The sequence below is a fragment of the Solanum tuberosum genome, unplaced genomic scaffold (assembly GCF_000226075.1).
Source record: "Solanum tuberosum cultivar DM 1-3 516 R44 unplaced genomic scaffold, SolTub_3.0 scf00126, whole genome shotgun sequence".
Classification (NCBI taxonomy): Eukaryota; Viridiplantae; Streptophyta; class Magnoliopsida; order Solanales; family Solanaceae; genus Solanum; species Solanum tuberosum.
In genome coordinates, this window is record NW_006239051.1 from 276809 (window position 1) to 298291 (window position 21483).

A 21483-nucleotide genomic window follows, 5' to 3' on the forward strand; every position below is an offset into this window, starting at 1 on the left:
TAGCCATATTGATCCATTTAATCCACTTCACTTAATAAAAAATATTTAAAAAATAGAAAAAAAGTAGAACAAAAAAATTACATTCAGGAAAAAAAAGCTGAAAAATACAATAAAAAGAGAAGGGGGACTCTGTAAATGAGACAGTTGTGGGCAAAAATAGGGTGGCGCACAATAGAGAAAAGTACCAAAGAGACCACATAGGAATAGGACCCGACCTAATAATTCCGTCGTTTTATATTACTTGATTCATATTGACTTAATATAATTTTTAAAAAATAATATTTTTATTTAACTAACGATATTGATAATATTTTTAAAAATTTAATTTAAATTTAAATATTTATTTTTAATATAAGGATCAAGTAAAATAAAACGGAGATTGTACTATCACTGCTCTCCAAATCTCGTTTCTCGGGCCATCCGTAATCACGAATATCAAGAATATTTTTTTTCCTTTTTTCTTTTTTTTACCCCAAAATTATTCTTTCTTTTTTGCCAAAAAATATTTCCTAATTTTAGATCTTTCTTCTTCTTCTTCCATTAATTACACCCTTCTATTCTCTGGTTTTTCTTTATTTAATTTTAAAATTTTTATGGTCAGTCCTTTCTTTCTTCTTTGTTCAGAGAGGGAAGAGAGAGGAGGAAGAGAAGGAAGAGTGTGTTGTGTTGTCTCTCTCTGTGATACATTTTCTTTTTTCCCATCCATTCGATTTCATTGAAACAAGCCGGACCCATGTGAGAAAATCTTCTTGGCCCTTAATTTTTCATATTTTCTTGAATTTTTCCTATGTAATTTAGTAAATTTTTCATGTTAATGATTGTAAAAATTTGATCTTTTATCTTATTCTTGTTGATGGGTGTTTTGAATAATCCTTTAAATGTTATAAAGAGTCGAAATTGTTGTTGGGTTTGAAATTGCTTATTTATTTGGGTGTGAAAGTTAGGGTTCATATTTCTATGCAGATGGATAAAGAGGGGAAGGGGAGGGGGAGGGGGTGGGGGTAGTACCCTTTATTGAAATTGAAGTATGTTATGTGGGGGAGACCAGGTTCAATGTGAGTGGATTGGGATCCATGCTGGATCTATTGTTTTTTTTTTGTTGTTGTAATGGTTAAGAGGGGGATAGTATAATTGTTTTTCTTGTCACTAGAATAATGGAGTTTTTTGAATTTTTTAATCAGTTTTAGTCATCTTGGTACTCGTGTTTTGGTGTTTGTTTACTAAATGCAATTTCCTTTTCATTTGTTTATTTAGGTTTATATGAAGGATGGATTATTTAACACATTTCCTAGGGCTTAAAAAGATGATTTCTTGATGTGGGGTTTCATGGGGTGAACTCAAGGTATCATGGGTAGCTTCAGTGATGATGAAGGGGAATGTCGATTTTTCGATGCCCCGGATAGTATTTCCCAGGGATCTGATTTGGGTTCTAACTTTACCCCAATTCCTGATTCTGGCTCTGGGGTTGTCAATGGTGTTAGCTATGATGAGTGGATTAAAACCCCCAGAAGTGTTGTTGAGCGGCGTAAGCAATTCCGTTGTTGGATGGGTTTAAGTTTAGATGGAATGTCTGGAGAAGATCCAGTAGATATAGGTGGAAGCTCCAATTTATCTACTGGGGAAATTGAAAGAATTATGGAGAGTAGTGGAGCTGTATTACGAACCTCAATTCATAAGGACGAGTTTTCTTCTTACCGGTCTTCTAGGTCTGGTTTGTGTGGGGGCGAAGGTTTGGATTCACCTAAACAGTTGGGTTCAAATCGGAATTTTTCATTTAGAAGTGGCAATGTTGATAGTGGAATTGGGTGCAATGTACATGTTCAGGCAGAGAACGGCCAGCAGAGCAATAACAGGCCTGTAAGATTGGAACGACTGCTAATGTCTCGTGAACCCGAGAACTCTTCATGTATGTCCCCCGTTATTGGTGAACCTGGACAGGGAGAATTGGATAAAAATGGAGACACACCGAAGAAACTAAATGGAGTTAAGAGTCGGTTATTAAGCAGGCTACGGTCATTTACGTGCATAGCAAATGCCGAAGGGAGATGTCTTGAATTGAAGGATAACAGTTCCAACCCTGTTCAGAGGTCTAGAGTTCAGAGGGTTAAAGTTCACCATTGTAAGAAGCGGTTGAAGGAACTCTCTGCTCTTTTCATGGGGCAGGATATCCAGGCTCATGAGGGTTCAATTTTAACTATGAAATTCAGTTTTGATGGACAGTACCTCGCTAGTGCTGGTGAAGATAAGATTGTGCGGGTGTGGCAAGTGGTTGAAGATGAGAGATCCAATGAATTTGATATCCCAGAGTTGGATCCTTCATGTATGTATTTCACGGTGAATCATCTTTCACAATTGGCTCCTCTGGTGACAGATAAAGAGAAAAGTAGTAGTATGTTGAAGGGCCTTAAGAAAACAAGAGACTCTGCTTGTGTCGTTTTCCCTCCAAAGGTCTTTCGAATTCTGGAAAAACCGCTGCATGTGTTCCAAGGGCATACTGGGGAGATATTGGATCTCTCGTGGTCAAAAAATAATGTAAGTTTATTAAATTGTCTTTGATCAACAATTCTCTGAAAAATTCTGAAAGTAATCGTCTTTCTTGCTATGTATTGTTTCTGCAGTGTTTGCTCTCATCATCAACTGACAAAACTGTTCGTCTGTGGCAAGTTGGAAATGATCTGTGCCTCAGAGTTTTTTCACATAGTAATTATGGTATGTACAGACCTGTATTAAACTCCACTCTAGAATTCTTTTGTGATTAACATGTTTGTAGTGATTGAGTTTCATGTTGCATTACTCACTTTGATTTTGCAGTGACTTGCATACAGTTTAACCCAGTGAATGATGAATACTTCATCAGTGGATCAATAGATGGGAAAATTCGAATTTGGGCCGTTAACAGCTGTCAAGTATTGGATTGGACGGACATCAGAGACATAGTGACTGCTGTTTCCTATCGTCCTGATGGAAAGGTATGCTAATTTTCATCTTCTTAATCATGGTACCCCTGTAGTACAGACTCAGAAACTCGAGCAAATTATTGAAACAAATAATCTGCTTCATATAGGGTGGGATTATTGGCTCAATGGCAGGCAGTTGCCGTTTTTTCAGTTTGGAAGGTAACATTCACTCTTTGCTTTGTGGTATTGTTATTTGCCGTCATTATTATCTCCGAGAGTCCGATTTTTAAATTTATGGCACTGCAACACTATATGTCAAATTGTTACTCGTATTTAAATGGAATGTGGCTGTTGATTGACCTTAAGTTTTTCGAAAATGATGACATTTTGCTTGTGGTTGTCTGCACTTCTTGGCCTCTTTTATTACGATCATAATAGAAGTAAAGAGGCATTTATTCATGAGACCACAACTTACCTGATGTTACTAATATTTGTAGCTATCATGTATAACTTAGTGATGTGTTATTTCTGGAGTGTCAAATGTGTTTGCAAGATTACTAGGAACGTTTGGGAATACTCTGACTCAGTATTTTAGTCCATCCTTTTTCAGCAAAAACTTGCAATATTATATTTAGTTGGAGTTGAGACAAAGTTGTATTGTGACAGGTCATGAGATACAATTAGACGAGCAGATGTGCTTGGCCAATAAAAAGAAGTCGATTTGCGAAAGGATTACTGGCTTTCAGGTAATATTACATCACCAAACTACAGTTTGTGGTTCTGGTCAGATTAATTTTCTGATGTATCTTATGATGAGATGCGTATACATTGCTTTCTGAATGCAGTTTTTTCCACAAGACCCATCAAAAGTTATGGTTACTTGTGCTGACTCTCACGTCAGAATCCTAGATGGTGTCAATGTGATCGGCAAGTACAAAGGTTTGTTCCCTTCTCCTAATTCAGATAATATTTTATTTGATGTCCGTTTGCCCCGTCTTTTGAGTGCCTTCTGCTTTGCTTTAATGAATTGTAGGCAATGTGAATTGCTGCAAATTGATATTGTGATTTTGTATGACAGTGGGATGTATAGGAGACACTTTTCTTTTTTCACTTGAGTACTGGTTGCGACTTGCGACTCCATTGTAGTTTCTAGGCTCAACTTCTTGCAGCTTCTTATCCTCTACTGATTTTAATTTACTTCTACTCTGTTCTATAGGTCCGCGAACTGCAGGAAACCATCTCTCTGCCTCTTTCACCTTGGATGGGAAGCATATTGTCTCAGCGTCTGAAGATTCTAATGTCTATGTATGGAACTGTGACGTTCCCAAAGATTATGTGTCTCAACCTAAAGTGGTGAGGTCATCTGAGTTCTTCTCCAGTGATTCCACCATTGCAATACCCTGGTCCGGCTTGAAAACTGTAAATCCAGATAATGGACGGCATTGTGGAGGAGGACTAAGTCAAACTTCAAACAACATATTACCCTTCATTTCCTCTCCTTATCTTTCTTTGGGAAGTGAGTTGTTCCTTGAGGCAATTCCAAAAGGATCAGCAACCTGGCCTGAAGAGAAGCTTCCCGTGTCAAGTCCCCGGTCAACGTCTTCTGGGATGTGCAAATCTGAATACAAATTTCTGAAAAGTTCTTGCCAGAGTTCATCCGATTCTCATGCCTGGGGTTTAGTTATTGTTACTGCTGGCTACGATGGGAGAATACGATCATTTCATAATTATGGGTTGCCTTTGCCACTTTGAGTAGTAGGTACTACAGGGGTAATTTATGTTGTGGGCCCACCCTTTTAAGAACAATCTTTTTCATCCGGGCTTCAATGGAAGGATACAACAATGTGTGTGTGTGCCGTGCCCTTGCCACTAATTGATAAATATCCTCTGGTATATCTATCTCGGCTTTGTTCTGGAGAAATCCAGTAATTCTAACTTATTGGAGATGGATATCTGCTGGACAATGGTGGGATATATAGTTGCACAAGTAGAGATTGTTTTATACTTGCACAGTTCATGCTGGTTGTTGGCACATCAGAATGATTGAACTGTTTTATCTGCTATTTGCTTCAACGAAGACGGAGATTGACCACATGACACTAGTGAGAAGGCTAGGTGGGCAGCTCTTGGTGCACTGGTTTTTTAGCTGCGGAATTGTACATGAATCTGAGTTTACTACAAATGTGATAATACTTCCAGGCAAGTGCTCTCTCTAGCAAGTGCTTTTTTCTGATAAAAGAAGTGGGAGTTAAGAGGGGTATGCCGGTTTGACTCGGGATTACACTAACATATAGATGTCATTTCCATTTTATAGCTTTAAAAGATAGATTTAGTTGTTTCAATCTTTGAAAAAGGAAAAAAAAAAGGTTAGATTTAGTAGTGTCATGGTGTTGATGATGAATCAACGTGTATGAAATTTGACTCATCACATCAATTGTTAGTTCTGTACAGCAGTAGTTGTAGTTAGTGTATATGCTTTGTATATGCATTGAGTTCAGGGCTCTCCTACAAAGTAAAAATTACACCCAATTGAACCTTGTGTTGAGGTTCATCAATTTTTGTATCCAATCTTGTCGTTGATGTTCTTGAAATTTAAATTTGTTAGTAGTATTTTTTCATGAATATGGATCTGGCTCAAGAGTGTTGTGGGAATTAATAATTGAGATCCTTACCAACTTGACCGAATCATGGCACTAAAAATTGAGATTAACAGTCATCCAAAGTAGTTCATATTCCAAAAACAGTCTATTAATTCCTAAAACATATTTGATTTGATTATCGATTGAACCGAGAGTTGTCAAGGATGCTAATCTATAACAAACATCTTATTGATTTGGTTTATAATGGATCGAATCAATAACGCACACAATCGAGCAGCCCAAGTCTTTGACCGCTGAAATATTCTTTAACTGCAATTCTGTTCATAATGCGCTGCCTTTTTCTTCCAGTATCTGAGGTACCTACTAAATAGTTTTATCACCTTTTATTTTCTTCTGCTTGTTTTGTGTGGGTATTCGTGGGTGTCAAATTTGAGTGCTTTCAGATTATATTGTGAAGAGAAATAAATGTAAACAAATTAAGTCCGTCAATGAACAACTACAAGATTGGGAATCAACTAAATTAGATGCAGCCAACAAGGAAATAACAAACAACACATTTTGTCCATGATCGCATTCCTTGATATGAAACTGGCAAAGAAAAGGATGAATAGCAAGGCATATAATTTATGAACTATTTCATTTTTATTTCACTCTTGTATTTTTTATTATAAGTAAAGGTAATTGCTTAAGCAAATGAACATTAAAGTAGCCCTTACAGCCCCACAGGTCCACGCTACTTTTTTCTTTCAATATAAGCAAACACAAGTCTGGCGACATGTATAGATGATGCACAAACACGAGTCATAGTCTGTAGATATTTTGAAATGTAAGTAGCACAAATGCGATGCATGCCAATTTTGTCACCGTAACTTTCAATATGATGAGGTGAAGGAAAAGGAAAATGCATACCAGTGCTTTTAATGTACTACAAGACACTTTCAACAGACAATACATTTTTTTATACAATCCTATCAAAAGTCTACTAAAATGTTACAGCTTATACCAGAGTGAATCCACTCTGTTGACGGAGAAGAAAAATGAAACCCATGCTGATGGAGCCGAAGGACCACTTCAACAAATTTGCAGCATGATCCCAGTTCTGAGAAAAAAGAATGATAAAGCAGCATTGTAAGTTGTCTAGATGAGATAAGGCTGCAAAAGTATGGTGGACACTAGAAAAGAAGCAAATCATGGATCTCAACCAAACTTTTTTTCAAGCAGCAAGACAACCTATCAAAAAGAAAGAAGGGAAAAGCATCGCTGAAGTAGGTATCATTATCTAAAGAAATTATCAACTATATATAATTATATGTTTCATTGCCAAAGATGTAAGTCTGAAACAACACAAAAATTTGGCATCAAGAATGTTCCAAGTCTTCGACTCATATCAACCAAGCCTTTTATTCAGGTAAGCTCTTCTAGAACCAAAACACTAGTAACCTCTTCTATTAGTCTAAGCAAAGGTTTGAGTTATACAGAGAGATCTTCGAAGTCTTTTATCTGACCAGCACTCTATAATCCTCATTTCAGTATGGTCTTTACTCTTTAGATATTCCAACAGGAAGCATTCTATACATTGCAGTACTTTATAATTGACCGATTCCTCTACAAAACAGACATAATCTAACCAAGTACAACTACAGATTTTTTTTTGATAATGAGCCAAGTACAACTACAGAATTGAGGCATATCCACTTAAGAGTATTCTTGTGAGAGTAAATACAATTACAGTAAACCATAGTTTCTCCACAGGGTCATAATTCATAACACAAAGGCAACTATAATCATTCTAATCAAGAGAAGTTGTGGCCATGCAGCAGCGCAAATTTTGTGGTGAGTAAAGTAACAAAGATGTTTTTCACCAAAATAGATTCACAAATCATCTTATCTCTAAACTAAGGAATTTTATAGATCGCTATAAACCATGAGTAGTAACAACATTTATGATCCACATAACGAACTGCACACTCCACAATGTCATGATCCTATCTGACAATGATATAGGAGTAGCTATTAAAGCAAAATCAGGAAATAAATGTATTGCCCTAATTTTTGTACAGCCACGAAATTGACAATGAGCGGATTCCCTAACAATCCAAGTTAGTACTCCATAAGAAGTCCTCTATTCATTTAACAACTCTGGCATCTAACCAAAAAGCAATAAAGAATAACATAACATTGATGGGACAATATCAAGAAATTGCTAAAGCTACGTGTAGCGGCTATTGAGTTCACTTCCATCCATGAAGTTGCAACTGTAAGAGCATAAACCATCAAATACACCTCCTTTAATTATTTTTTTCCACTTCCAACATTTCCTTTTCAAGTTATTTACCGACACATCACACAAAGAAGACCTATCGTTCCTGTAGAGTTGCTCAACTTGATGAGCACTTTAATTGTCTTCAATCTCCTACACTCTATAAACCCAAAATATCATCCATTTGGCAGAATGAACAAACTTGCGTTGCGAACTTAAAACTGTTGTTAACCTAAACCAGCAGATGAAAGATGAGCTTCTACGTGAACACTTCTAACAGTGGTTTCTCCTCAAACAGTCAAGAAACTAGCACTGGTTGTTCCAACAAAAACTCTTACTGTAAAAGAACTCTATCCTTCCGTAGAGGGTGGGCCTTCAAGGTTACAAACTACCAAGTGACCGAGTCCAAGCAACTTAGGCTAGCTCCGTGTATATGTCCTTTTCCTCCATTGTATATTTCCAAATTTCCTAAGTTGGCATGTAACAGTAATCATTGTTAGTTCCAAATTTCTCTGTTGTTTTTGGTCAAAGTAACCAAAATTGATTGACCAAATCCCGTACGGATGCCACACTACATCCACACCTGTGTTGTGTCAACACATCTGACACTGACGGTGAAGAGTCCAGGGCCAGGCAACTTAGGAGCTAGTTGTTAAAGCATTAAATATGCTTCTATATACACATATTTTTCTGGTCAGGTCTTTTCCCTCTTTACTTCCTATACGCAATTATGGAGATGGAGTACTTGGGATCAGCAGTATTCTACGACATAAACATGCTATAAACAACCAATATAACAAGTTAACACACCTAAACTAACATAAACTGGAAAAAAGAATAACGAAACCTTATTTAATAGTGTTAAATTCAAATTAGTAACATTGCATGTACATATTCATATATTGACACACATAATACACAGACATGCTATGTTGTTTCAGGACCAGAAAGGCCAGAGAATGATTGTCAATACCAAAATACAGCAATGCTTAAAAATTGACAGCTTACTCCTTTTTAATAGTTCAACCTAATTCAAGTAAAATACATTACATAGTGAGCGCAAATCAGCTCAAACAATCACTACATAACAGCTTCGATTCTCATAGTTGCTTCCTTGCTATCCTTACAACAAAGTTACAACACTGGCAAACAAACACTCAAAATTCACAATAGAAACAGGCAAAAAAAATTTAAAAAATTACCGAATCAAACGGGGAGGTTATCAGCGGAGGTAGGATTAGTTGTGGCAGCGCAGGAATCGAGGTGAGAAGGGAGGGCGGAGATCATGAGAGGGCGCTCTTTAGCTTCTTCCTCTTCCTCGTCGTCGGATTCGGAAGTGTTGAGATTCACACACGAGCATCGTTCCAAGGATGCGAAAAACGCCGATGCAACACTTGTACCGAACCACCTCGCCAAACCGTCGAGCTTCTCGTAAGACATGATTGATAGGATTCTGAACTGTTCGTCAAAAGATTTGATGGATCAAAGAGAAAAACCCTAGTCCAGAGAACAGAGAGATTTTTGGGCGAAAAGATAGAGATGGAAGAGGCGAAAATGGTCAATGAGGACAGCTGGTGGCTTCTTCTCGATATATATCGACCAGCTGAGTCTACCAATTACTTTAAGAAAATACCTTTTCAAATTGTTTTCCCCCGGTATTTAGTTATAGTTAAATATTCATTTCAAATTATTTTTCAGAGATAAAATGTAGGACTATTTTATTTTATCACGAAATAATTAATTCCGAAATAACTTATTCTCTACGTATTGACCCGTAAATATTTAATATCTTTCCTGCATTTAAATCAAATAAGATTCAAAAGTTTTATTTTAGCTAAAAACCAGACAGAATAATATTTTATAAGCAACAGAAAAAGAAAGGAAAAAAAAAAGAAACAATAAAGGGGAAAATAAAATAAAAAAAGAGCAGCGTCTAGATGCCACGTAGGATGGAGATGTATCTACAGTTCTGGGGTTATGAATGGATAAGTCCATGAATGATATGAGAACAACGGAGGTGCTGGCAATAATACTCACAAAAAATGGCGTCAATATCGATTCCTTTAGCGTATAAATCTCATTCTCTCCGTCGTTCCCCAATTTATCGCCCTTCGCAACTTCACTCACCCATCCAAATCAAATGTTCAGGTACGATTCTCGTTTTTTTCTCATACTCAAATTCTCATAAATGTTCAAGCTGAAATCGCATCTGAATTTCGTTTATGATCTATGTTTGATTGATGCACCTGGAGGCAGCTTCCAAGGATTGTTCCAACAGTGAGGAAAGTTCAACTCAGTTTAAGCAACTTAGGAATGTTGCTTGTGGATTCCTTGCTGTTTGGGCACTTTCTTCTGTTTCTCCCGTTATTGCTGCTGGTCAGGTTGGGCCAAATGCCGTGAAGTTGTTCTATTGCTATTCGATTTCACATATTTCCTTCAGTGTGTTCTATTTTACAAGTCACTGGTTCGAGCCGTGAAAATACGGCTGACCTTTTTAATGTCACAGTATTGAATTGTGTTGTTAATTACATCTCATCTAAAACTTGGTCTAAAATCTGCTTAATATTTTAGTTTTAAAATGTGCGTACGGTTCTTTTCTTACTAAGTACGTATAGATATTCTGTTGATCGATGGGCCTAAGCTTATGCCAAGTTAAATTGTGTGAGCCAATTCACCCAAAAGGTTATTGCCATTTAAGTTTTTAATTTGGCAAATAAGTAGCCTAATCTAGTTGGCATTAAGAAATTCAAAATTAGTTGTATAGTTTTTCGATCCACATGATGATTCACTCCTGACATGTACATTTAAGTATCTTAGACTCCCATTAACTATATTGTTCATGTGAAAGCACGGAAATCTAGGTTTGAGCTGGACGGGATTTGAGATATTTGATGTTTTGCGAAAGTGCGTCTTATAAATGGGGAAGGGTCAAATTTGCCTCTGTTTTGTTTCAAATCGAGCAACTTTGCCATCCGTTAGACTTTTGATCTAATATTAACCCCGCCAATATGAAAATTGTTTTGTATCCTTGACCCCTAATGGAGCTCCAAATTGAGGGAAATTTTAAAGCATTGTCGAAAATTGAAGGGTAAAAAATGACAATTTGCTGACTGCAAGGAATGAATGGACCAAAAGCCTAACAGGGCCTTGGCATAGGCGTCATAGAATTCCCTGACCCACATGGTTGCCTGAGTTTTATGAACTGTTCAAACCGGTGAAATGAGAAAAAACATCTTACAGCTCATGTTCTCAAAACAAGAAATAAGCTTACGTGCATTTCGACTCAGAATTAATCTATCAGGACAAGATAGCTTCATAGGTCCATACATGTATGCAAGATTATCATTTGTTTACATTTCTGGTTGATTTTGCAGAGATTGCCTCCATTATCAACAGATCCAAATAGGTGTGAACGGGCCTTTGTTGGAAACACAATAGGTCAAGCCAATGGTGTTTATGATAAACCACTTGATCTGCGCTTTTGTGATTACACAAATGAGAAAACTAATCTTAAGGGGAAGTCACTTGCAGCAGCACTCATGTCTGATGCAAAATTTGATGGTGCAGACATGACTGAAGTGATCATGTCTAAGGCTTATGCTGTTGGTGCTAGTTTTAAGGGTAAGTTCACATTACACTTTAGTAGAAAAAATATTCTCTCCCTGTGTTTTAAGGCGACTGAAGAAGCAAAAGGTTAAAACAAAAGAAATATTGAGTGCAGTTGATTGAATTATACATATATGTCCAAAAATTCCTGTACATGTTACTGGTAAATTAGTATTTCATGATATTTATAATGAGGTCCTTAACATGCTTATATAACAGATACAATGTCCTTTAATTTGTAATTTGCCTCTAATGTCAAGGCCGGTTGAAACAGTAGGAATTATGTAGTAATTTGCACATTGATAGAGTACTTCTCAACTACTCAGTTTTTTTAGAAAGATGAAATAGAAAATGAGATTGAGCACCTGTGATCTTATTATTGCCTCGCCATCTAACTAATACGAATAACTCTTTTCTCATCAAAACTACTTGCGTATCTGATCGATGTTGTGTGTCTGCATTTAAGTAAAACTGAAGCATCTTTATAGGAGAGTGCATGTTTTGGTAGATTAAGTACTGTTCGTTTTTCTTTTTCCAGCTTTCTTATCTTTTCTTCGCTGAAACAAAACCAATTGAAGCTGAGGTGTTTATATTTGGAATATATATGTTTTAGCAAATCATGGTAGTACTGCCCTTCAATGCGTTCTCTGATTTTTTGACAGTAGCCATGGGTAAATTTGACAACAACCACTATTATGTCTCGCTAGGAAGGGCTAAAGAATGGCTTAAGCTTTCAATACATGTATGCCTTGTTTTGAATACTTTCATCTTTTTCAAAGTTGGGAATCTGACTCTTCAGTACATACAGGGACAGACTTTTCGAATGCCGTTCTCGATCGAGTGAACTTTGAGAAAGCCAACCTCCAGGGAGCTTCATTTAAGAACACTGTACTATCTGGATCTACCTTCAATGATGCGCAACTTGATGGTGTAGATTTTGAGGACACAATCATTGGATACATTGATCTACAGAAGATATGCACAAATAAAACTATTAACGAAGAAGGAAGAGTTAACTTGGGATGTCGATAACTTATGCTATTTTCCAGTTTTTTCGGACTTGATTCATCTTCCATGCTCCGTGGAATAATTGAATGTAAGCTACTACGTACTTGTAAATTTGTCATTTTGGTATAGCAAAGTGAGTGAGTTAGTTATCCTGGTAATGTCAACAGAAATTCAACTCTACTTGTAACTTACGTCATTTATACCTGATAGTCTAATTAAGCATCAATTTTCAACTGATGGACTTATGTTTGGTCTTTTAGAAGCAAATCATTCTGTAATTTGCTCCATTTATGATTTTTTGTCGCTGACAAGAAATATGCATCAGGCAATTGGGGACTTGAACAGTGGGATATTATGGGAGATCTATCTAACGGCAAAATGCCAAGCTATACTTTTGAAAGTTACTGAAAGGATATTTTAAGCGAACTGGTAGTATATATGAACGTTGTTGTTCTCTGTTAGAAACTGTTACCCCTCCTAAATTGGAACTCTAAACAATTGGAGATGGTGAAGTACCTAAAGTTACACAGTTGAGGGAGATGGTGAAGTACTTTTTTTGTTTGTTTTTGTTTTTTTACCCCTTCCCCAGGAGTTCCCACCTTTTTGCTCCCTTGGTGACTCGACCTCACAGTTGATGGTGAAGTAGTACCTAAAGTTACCCAGTTGAGCATTTCTTTTTCTCAAAATTCTCTTATTTCTCTAGGGAAAGTTTATCCAAACTTCAATAGTATATAAAACCCTTTTTCCAAACTTCAAAAGTATACTCCTTACTGTATAGCAATAGGTATATCTCAATCCCCCATTGACGAAAGCATAAAAGAAAAGATTCTCATCCAATAGGAGGTGGCCCATGAATATTCCTTGCCTAATTTGACACTCCAGAACTTCAGCTGGAAAGCCCATTTTTGAAGGAAAGCATCCCAAACAGGTGCCTTTCTTCACCCAAGCTGCTGACATGCAGACATAAAAAAAAGTTGCAGCAACCTGTGACGACCAAGCCGAGCAATGGATAAGGTTTTCAATACACCCCTGGCTCATCTGCTCGGTGCATTGCTTGTTCTTCTTGCACCAATTTTCCTTCAAGGTAAGCAAGTGATGCTTGATATTCACAACGCGTGTTTTATATACATTGTCAGTGGATATAATTCGAACTTCTTTTTTGGTAATAGGAGTTGAAGGAACAATTGGTGTCAATTATGGTACAGTTGCTGACGACCTCCCTCCGCCAGTCCAAGTTGCAAGCTTCCTCCGCGACTCCACCTTTATTCGTCGTGTGAGGCTCTTTGACGCTAACCCAGAAATCTTGAAAGCATTTGCTCGCACTGGCATTTCAGTGACTGTAAATGTGCCCAATGATCTAATTCCGCAGCTTACCATGTTGAGTTTTGCCCAACAATGGGTGGAAATTAACGTCCTGCCTTACGTCCCTGCCACCAACATAGTGAGAATACTTGTTGGCAACGAAGTAATTTCAACTGCCAACAAGTTACTTATTGTGAGCCTAGTCCCTGCTATGGAAACCCTCCAGGCTGCCCTAGTTGAAAAGTCCTTGGACCGTCACATCCGAATTTCTACTCCACATTTCCTAGGTATACTCTCAAATTCAAGCCCACCTTCTACTGGGAAATTTAGACCAGGATATGACATCCATGTTCTCAAGCCATTGCTTGAGTTCCTTAGAGCTACTAATTCACCATTCATGATAAACCCATATCCATTTTTTGATTCTTCTGATAACACACTTGATTATGCACTCTTTAGGCCTAATCCAGGGGTCTTCGACGAGACCACACAACTCACCTACACAAACATGTTGGATGCACAATTAGATGCAGTTTTTTCAGCCCTGAAGCTCCTGGATTTCGAAGACATTGAGATTGTCATAGCTGAAACTGGATGGCCATCAAGAGGAGATCCAGGGCAAGCAGGAGTAGACACTGGAATTGCAGCCGAATACAACAAAAAGCTCATACAACACGTGATGTCTGGAATTGGGACACCTCTAATGCCCAACAGGACATTTGAAACCTATATTTTCGCGCTCTTCAACGAGGACTTAAAGCCAGGGCCAACATGTGAAAGAAATTTTGGGCTGTTCAAACCCGATATGACCCCAGTCTATGACATAGGAATCGTACATCCAAGGGTAGCTAATGCTGCTGCCAATACTGATCACAGTCACACTAATAGCAGAACCAATTTGTTACTGCTTCTGTTAGTGTGCTTGATGTGTTTTTGAAATTGCCTCCGGCTTGCAGGCTGAAGCAAATTTTCCGTCGTGCCGGCACCAAAGGCTGCAACTATGAATCAAGCAACAGCAGCGCCTGCTGAAGGAAAAAATGGTGTCTTTCGAAACCAGGGACAAGTAAGGAAGCACTACAGAGGAACATCAATTATGTCTGTGGATTGGGTTTCTACCTATGTTGCTGGGCTCTTCAAAAGTATCAGCGGGTGCGTGTTGGATTTTCCAAAAATAATTTATTTTTGGAGAATCCGACACGTATGAGGCACCAAATCTGAAGAATCTGTGCAACTTAGGTTTCGATGCATGCAGACAAATCCAATATGGAAGTCCGTGCTTTCTTCCCAACGTTGTTCGAGCTCATACTATGTATGCCATGAATGCTTACTATCAAGCTAGCTCGAACCCTTAAAGAAATGGATTATAGGCTTAACTCAAAGCGAAGCGAAAAGTCCATGGCTGACTCGACAACAGCACGCCCAGAACTGTTACGACAGAGCAATTGAAATGACCAACAGTACATACACCAACACATCATTATACACTAGATTATATACTTGTACCTTGTACAATTAAAATTTACCTAATTACGAATCATACATATATAACTAATAAAATACTTTTGAATATTCTTCTCTCTATAGTAAATTTCAATTACCAAGTCACTATCTATGAGTACGTACGTATGTAATTTTCTAGGATCGGAGCTTTATTCTTTAATTATTACAATCTTTGTTTTAACAACTCATGTGACCACAAAATTTACAAACATTTGTTATGATACTCAAATTTTAATTTAAAATCACAAATTTCAATTTTTACACAGAGTAAATATATTATAAATTTTATATAATTCATCAAATTATCATTTGATAAATCAAATTTACGTGTATCGCAATTTAGTACGTACAATAAATACATGTCATATATGTAGTGTACATATAATATAACGATCCCGATAACAACTGCCAACATTTTCATTTTCTCTTTTTCGCTACTGTCAAGCTCAACTATCGCTGCCGTCCTTTTTCTTCTTTCAGTTTTTGCTCATATATATTTTCCGACGATCTAGGGTTTCCACTTCAATAATCATGGCCGATTGGCAGCAGTATCTACAGTCGATAATCTTCGGTCTCATTTTCTCTTTCCTTCTCGCCAAGCTTTTCTCTATTATCTTCGCTTTCCGTGATGAAAATCTCCGGATTACGCGCGCGGATTCCTCCGAGGCTGAAGAGAAAAGATCACCGGAGGAAGCTGATATTATCGGGGTTTCGGAAGATACCGAACCGTTGATTCAGAGGAACGACGGCGGTTTGAAAGGGAGTTCGGTGAGTGGTGATGAAGATAGCGATGATGATTGGGAAGGTGTAGAAAGTACTGAGTTGGATGAGGCATTTAGTGCTGCGACAGCGTTTGTGGCGGCTACAGCAGCTGATCGGTCGCATAAGGTATCAAATGAGGTGCAACTGCAGCTCTATGGGCTTTATAAGATTGCGACTGAGGGACCTTGCACTGCTCCACAGCCATCGGCTCTCAAAATGACTGCTCGTGCCAAATGGTAATGCTCTCCACAATCCTCCTCTTATTGTTTTTGCTGTCTTAGTTTAGATTTTCATTTGCTTGCTTTGTGACTAGATAGTTTGACATATTATGTTGATGAATCTGATACTCTGCTTTAGAAACAGAGAGCAAGCACTATTGGATCTGTATAAGATATCATGTTACATGTCCATTTTAGCATAAGGAAGGAAAAGTAACTCAAACGGTGAACTTTTATGATATATGTAATTAGTGAATTAAGTAGTTTTGAGATTTTTGTTAAACAGAATTATACCTTGATAGGAGTAATAAGACTAGATGCTGATGCTTAATTACCGGTGCAAGAGGATACACTTTGCAGTGACCTAAGTAACTTTGGCATATAGTGAATCATATTGTGCCAAGACTTATTAGGATAAGCAACTAAAGGCTATTGTTTCCTTAGTGGAATGTGGAATGATAGTGATGCTTATGAAATTTATTTACAAAAGTTTACTGCTAGTTATGTTAAATAATAGGATGTAAGGGATGAGGTAAGTGGAAGTTCCCAAAGACTTCTCTGTAACCTTGCTTGGAAAAACAAGTTGTTATCATTTCTAGGTTGTTTCAAATAAAGTTGCTTGTGGCATCTTCATGGCATGATTCCGCTGTAGTTATCTTCTAGAAAAAGAAATCCTCCAAGGCATGAGAAAGGCATTTTCTCAGATCTCAATGACGCGATCTGGAATGAGAAAGAGTTTTTTTTCTAAAATATACTGACAGTAACTTTTCATATAGCTCATCACTTCAAATGAGTAATTAATATCCTCTTAACCTTTTTGGGTGTGTGGATCTCCCCTCTCCTTGTAATCCTGTTTGAAATATAACATATACTAGGCTGGTAGCTTTTCTCAAATCTTTTAACGGTGAAAAGAGTAAGGTCATAGAAGCAAAATCCTCTCAACCTGTCTTCCATGTTTTTTTTATAGATCAAATGTTTTCTATGCTATCAGTAATATATTTGGTTGGTCTCTCTAACTGACTGATGCTAAGATTTGCTTTCATCATGTATTAGGCAAGCATGGCAGAAATTGGGTGCCATGCCTCCTGAAGAAGCCATGGAGAAGTATCTTGATATCGTGACTGAGTTATTTCCTTCCTGGCTTGATGGGTCTGCAAATGTAAGACATGCATCTTTGTTATTAATAGCAAGCATTCATGTCTTTGTTTTCCTGTTCTATTTTTTAAAAAAAATTCTACTTCCTTTTCTTCTTCCTGATGTCTTCTTATTTCTGTTTGGCCTCCTTGACATGCTCAAATAGAAAAAGAAGGGTGAAGAAAGTAGTGGTGTACATAATGCAGATACTAGAAGGCCAATGGGACCAGTTTTCAGTACCTTCATTAGTGAGGAGGATTCCGAAAATGAGTTGTAAGGTTCTTTAACTCGTTTGAACTTAAACTCTTGCAATCTGATTTTGTTTTAAATTATGGCTTGTATAACATATTTAAACGTGTCCCTCTCGGGAAATCATGCACTCCCTCTGTCCTGAAAAATATCCTTATTTGCTATTTCAAATAAGTATTGCACTTTCTTTAAGGGAAGGATTTAATACGTTTTATATAACTCAACTTATGTAGGACCCTATTTTACTACTATTTAGATACCTTGGATGCAAATTTGCTCCTAACGAAGACTAAGCTACTCATCTTCTTCTAGTAAGCATATGGAGTACTACCAAACTGGTAAGGGAGAAGAGAACAAAATTAGAATTAAATGGTTGTATATTAGTATGTCATGGTTTTGTTTCTTTTTCATGTCCTACCCCTCTCCAGTTATAGTTGAATTTTCTACCTAAAATTACAACTGTCGAAGGAAATTTCCAGCTTCGCTTGAATCAATCAAACTTTATTATGAGTTCTAACCCTGAAGACCTTTCACCAGTTGGCTCGACAGTTTTAACTTCAACTAAGGCATCGTTCTTTTGGCCTTCGGGTACTGGGTATGGTGTAGTTTTTTTATTTGTTGTCACCCTTTCTTCTATTCCAGGACTATATTTGCAACAAACTGCGATGTAGTCTACGACTAGTTTTTCTTGGCATCAAAAGGCAGAAACATTCTTTGGAGTTTCATTCTGATATTCTTGTTTGTTTATAGAGTTTATTTGTCTTCCAATCTTAATTTTTTTTTTCCTGCACTAAGAGGCAAACCTTCTTTGTTTATTTGTCTTTTATCTATATGTGTGTATTTTGTAATATTTATAATACTTAGGGAAGAAGAAATCTTATAAATCACATGCTCATTATTTTCTTTGCAGAAAATTGGATGAGATACATGCCTTTGCACGAGAAGGGGACGACGAGAACTTGCTTAAGTGCATTGAGAGTGGCATTCCTGTGGATGTGAAAGGTTGGTTCACAATGTGATACATAAGTTCTTTTGAAGTCTACGTATGGTGTTTTAATGTTGATAATTTTGATTCACTATTAAGTGCATTGATTATGGTTTTTAATTGATAACCGATTCTGAGGATGGGTCAGTCTTCTTTGAAACAAGATGATTCTCTTGCATTATTACCAAGAAGAAAAAATTAATAGTGTGGAGAACTGAGAGAACATTTAGGGTGGGTGAGGTGACTCAAAATCCCAGAGTTTGAATGATGTCTACCAGGAACTTGTAATGCAGATTTTTCTGTCTTTCCGTTTGTTTGAGGTTCTTCCTGATTAAAAATTGTTTCTTGAAATGATTCCAGACAGTGAGGGCCGTGCCCCCTTACACTGGGCTGTCGATCGTGGTCATCTCAACATCACTAAATTGCTTTTAAGCAGGAATGCAGATGTAAATGCCAAGGTACATATAGTTTTCAATACAGCCAAGGTGCATATAATTTTGCATCATTACACCAAACCCCTAATCTTGTTTCGGTTCTGTGATTTGTTATATATATGCTTTGTGGGGCTTGTATTTTTTTACATGATTTGTTTCATTTGAAATCCTAAAGAGTCATAACCTTACTTGATGTAGCTGTAATTTTCTTGTATTTTCACCCTCTCCTCTTTTTCTTTCTTCCCCCAACTCTCTTAAATATAGTGTGTTTGAGAATTTGTCATTATATTGGAATTTAAAGAGAGGCAAAGAGCAACATAGATGCAAGATTTGCAGAGAGAGAGAGAGCAAAGAAGACTACTGTGCTGAAAGCTTTACTAAACCTAGTGAGTTTTAAAATTACATTATCTGACCATGTAATCATAAAGCAAGATGATATGGCCAATAGTGTGCCAAAACATACTCAAGTACATGTGAGACAGATGGTTTAATGAAAACCCTAACATCAACCAAACTCTCAAGTGTGGCCTATGTTTTTAAGGATACGTAATGGACACAAAATGCAAGTGGCGTATAAGAATCGCTAATTTTACATGAAAATACTAATGTCACTCAAAACGCAAGTGCAGTATAAGAGACGGTCATGTTCTACCTGAAACTGTAATATATCACTCGAAACATAATTAAAACGGGTGTACTGATGTAATTCTTGGCTAGTGGAACTATCATAGAGAGCTCAATTGAAGTGGTTTTCATCCAAAGTTTGTTTCCCAAAGGTTCTGTACCTTGAGAAATATTATACTAGATCTTTATGAGTCTGCAAATTCATAGTTGAAAAGGTTAGGTTTTGTAGAACTTGGTTATAAACATTGAAGCTCTTAATTCTTCAATTTTGTTTCCACTGTATGTGGATGCTTCTAGTTTACTGGTTTTGTGATACTCTGAATTACAAGTTGTTGTTGTTATTTTGATCATTGAAGGACCTTGAGGGCCAGACGGCACTGCATTATGCTGCTGTTTGTGAAAGGGGAGATATTGCTGAGTTTCTCGTAAAGCATGGTGCTGACGTAGAGATCAAGGATAATGAAGGTGACTGCCCTCGTGATGTCTGCGAGTTGCACTGGCCTTGGTTGCAGCAGACCACTGTCCACAACTAACGTATATCATATTTTGTCCTTTTTTTCCTCCTTTTCTACTGATCGATCATGTTACTGCTGTCTGTACATGCTTATGTAGCCACCTATTTATCATCTTTCGAGGAAGGGATTTTCTCTTCTAGATTTTAGTAAAGTAAAGCATGCTATCTTTTGTAGCTTCTATGCTGTCACTTATAAATGGAGCAATAAGATTGCCACTTGAAGAAAGGAATCACTGGATATAAGAGTGATTAATTGTTTTGCTTTTGGGGTTTACTAATTGGTTGCTTACCCTTCTTAATGTCAGGGGTAACATTGTTTCTAAGAAGTTAAAATGTTATCTGTTTCTGTTTTAAATATTTGTTTACATGTAAAACATGTCATGATCACAACCTCCGGTATGACGTGCAGATGATTAATCTGTAATGCAAACTGCGGTTAAGAAAATGTCTACACATTCCCGTCAATAGCCATCCTTTGTTCTGACATAACTACTTGATTCTTGAAGCATTGACTTCTGAAGGTAGTTACTTTTTAGTTAGATTAATATTAATTTGATATTTTGAATAAAGAAAAATAAATATTTAAAAGTTACACGACAAGTAGTAAAATTGCAAGTTTTTCTAATATTAATATGATGAAAGGAGACATTTTAAAATGTTAGTCACTGTGAACCTTTGGGTCTTAATCCCTTTAGTATTCCGTTACCAAGGTTGAGCAAGGTGTTTTGTTTTTAACAGAAGAGCATGCTTATCCTTAGTTTTAGGGTAAATTAAGAACTTAATTTTATTTTAGAAAGAGAGAAGTGTTTTAATAGACTAAGACCATCTCCAACCCATCTCTATTTTACTCTCCATTCTCTATATTTGGAGAGTAAAATAGAGAATGGGTTCTCCAACCACTCTCTATTCTTCAATTATTTGGAGAACTACTATTCACCTCTCTATTTTACTTTTTGATTATTGTAATATTATTTCTATTATATTAATAATTGAGTCTTTATCATTTGTAATTATTTTCTAATGTAACATAACATTTAAAAATACATTATCAACAAGTTACTACTTCCGCCCAAATTAATAATTTTCTATTTTATTTTTTAAAAGAAATGGTCACTTTAAATATGTAATTTAAAGTTATTATAATATTATTTATATTATATAAGATTATTAATTATGTCTCTAATATTTGTAATTATTTTCTAAGTAATATAACATCTAAAACATATTATTGATAAGTATACTACTTCCATCCCGAATTAACAATTTTTCTAATTTACTTTTTTAAATTTTTTTTTGTCATTTAAATATGTAATTTAGATTATAATTATTTTTCATTATGAAGTATGCACAAAAATTACATGATAATTCAAACAATCTACTTTTATGTTAT

The 21483-nt window shown here is 36.6% G+C and overlaps 4 protein-coding genes and 1 long non-coding RNA gene across 8 annotated transcripts; 4 read left to right on the top strand and 1 right to left on the bottom strand.

Annotated features, from left to right (window-relative positions):
- Positions 1-556: 556 nt before the first annotated feature.
- Positions 557-5460, top strand: LOC102593255 (WD repeat-containing protein YMR102C). Of its 2 annotated transcripts, none has more exons than XM_006350452.2 (8): positions 557-735; positions 1255-2532; positions 2619-2709; positions 2812-2969; positions 3065-3116; positions 3564-3643; positions 3743-3836; positions 4114-5460. In XM_006350452.2, the coding sequence occupies exons 2-8, from the start codon at positions 1348-1350 to the stop codon at positions 4647-4649; spliced, it is 2196 nt and encodes a 731-aa protein (XP_006350514.1). In that variant the 5' UTR covers positions 557-735; positions 1255-1347; the 3' UTR covers positions 4650-5460. The 2 variants fall into 2 exon arrangements, with proteins under 2 accessions (XP_006350514.1, XP_015165607.1); XM_015310121.1 differs by lacking the exon at positions 557-735 and adding an exon at positions 818-1055.
- Positions 5461-6375: 915 nt separating this feature from the next.
- Positions 6376-9366, bottom strand: LOC102593581 (uncharacterized). Its single transcript, XR_001473873.1, has 2 exons — positions 8960-9366; positions 6376-6596 (listed from the first exon to the last, which is right to left on the bottom strand). It is a non-coding gene; the product is annotated as an uncharacterized lncRNA (long non-coding RNA).
- A 366-nt stretch (positions 9367-9732) lies between these two features.
- Positions 9733-12608, top strand: LOC102593902 (thylakoid lumenal 17.4 kDa protein, chloroplastic-like). 2 transcript variants are annotated; one of them, NM_001288150.1, is given in 6 exon segments: positions 9800-9905; positions 10014-10138; positions 11132-11378; positions 12029-12034; positions 12178-12366; positions 12369-12379. In NM_001288150.1, coding segments are annotated over 6 exon segments (684 nt in total).
- A 93-nt stretch (positions 12609-12701) lies between these two features.
- On the top strand, positions 12702-15198 carry LOC102594231 (glucan endo-1,3-beta-glucosidase). 2 transcript variants are annotated; one of them, XM_015310122.1, is made up of 4 exons: positions 12702-13455; positions 13541-14573; positions 14705-14781; positions 14910-15198. In XM_015310122.1, the coding sequence occupies exons 1-4, from the start codon at positions 13377-13379 to the stop codon at positions 15023-15025; spliced, it is 1305 nt and encodes a 434-aa protein (XP_015165608.1). In that variant the 5' UTR covers positions 12702-13376; the 3' UTR covers positions 15026-15198. The 2 variants fall into 2 exon arrangements, with proteins under 2 accessions (XP_015165608.1, XP_006350517.1); XM_006350455.2 differs by lacking the exon at positions 14910-15198 and having other exon boundaries at positions 13541-14782.
- Positions 15199-15555: 357 nt separating this feature from the next.
- LOC102594570 (acyl-CoA-binding domain-containing protein 1) lies at positions 15556-20342 on the top strand. Its single transcript, XM_006350456.2, has 6 exons — positions 15556-16171; positions 17207-17312; positions 17454-17560; positions 18447-18538; positions 18882-18979; positions 19936-20342. The coding sequence occupies exons 1-6, from the start codon at positions 15705-15707 to the stop codon at positions 20110-20112; spliced, it is 1047 nt and encodes a 348-aa protein (XP_006350518.1). The 5' UTR covers positions 15556-15704; the 3' UTR covers positions 20113-20342.
- The last annotated feature ends 1141 nt before the right edge of the window (positions 20343-21483 follow it).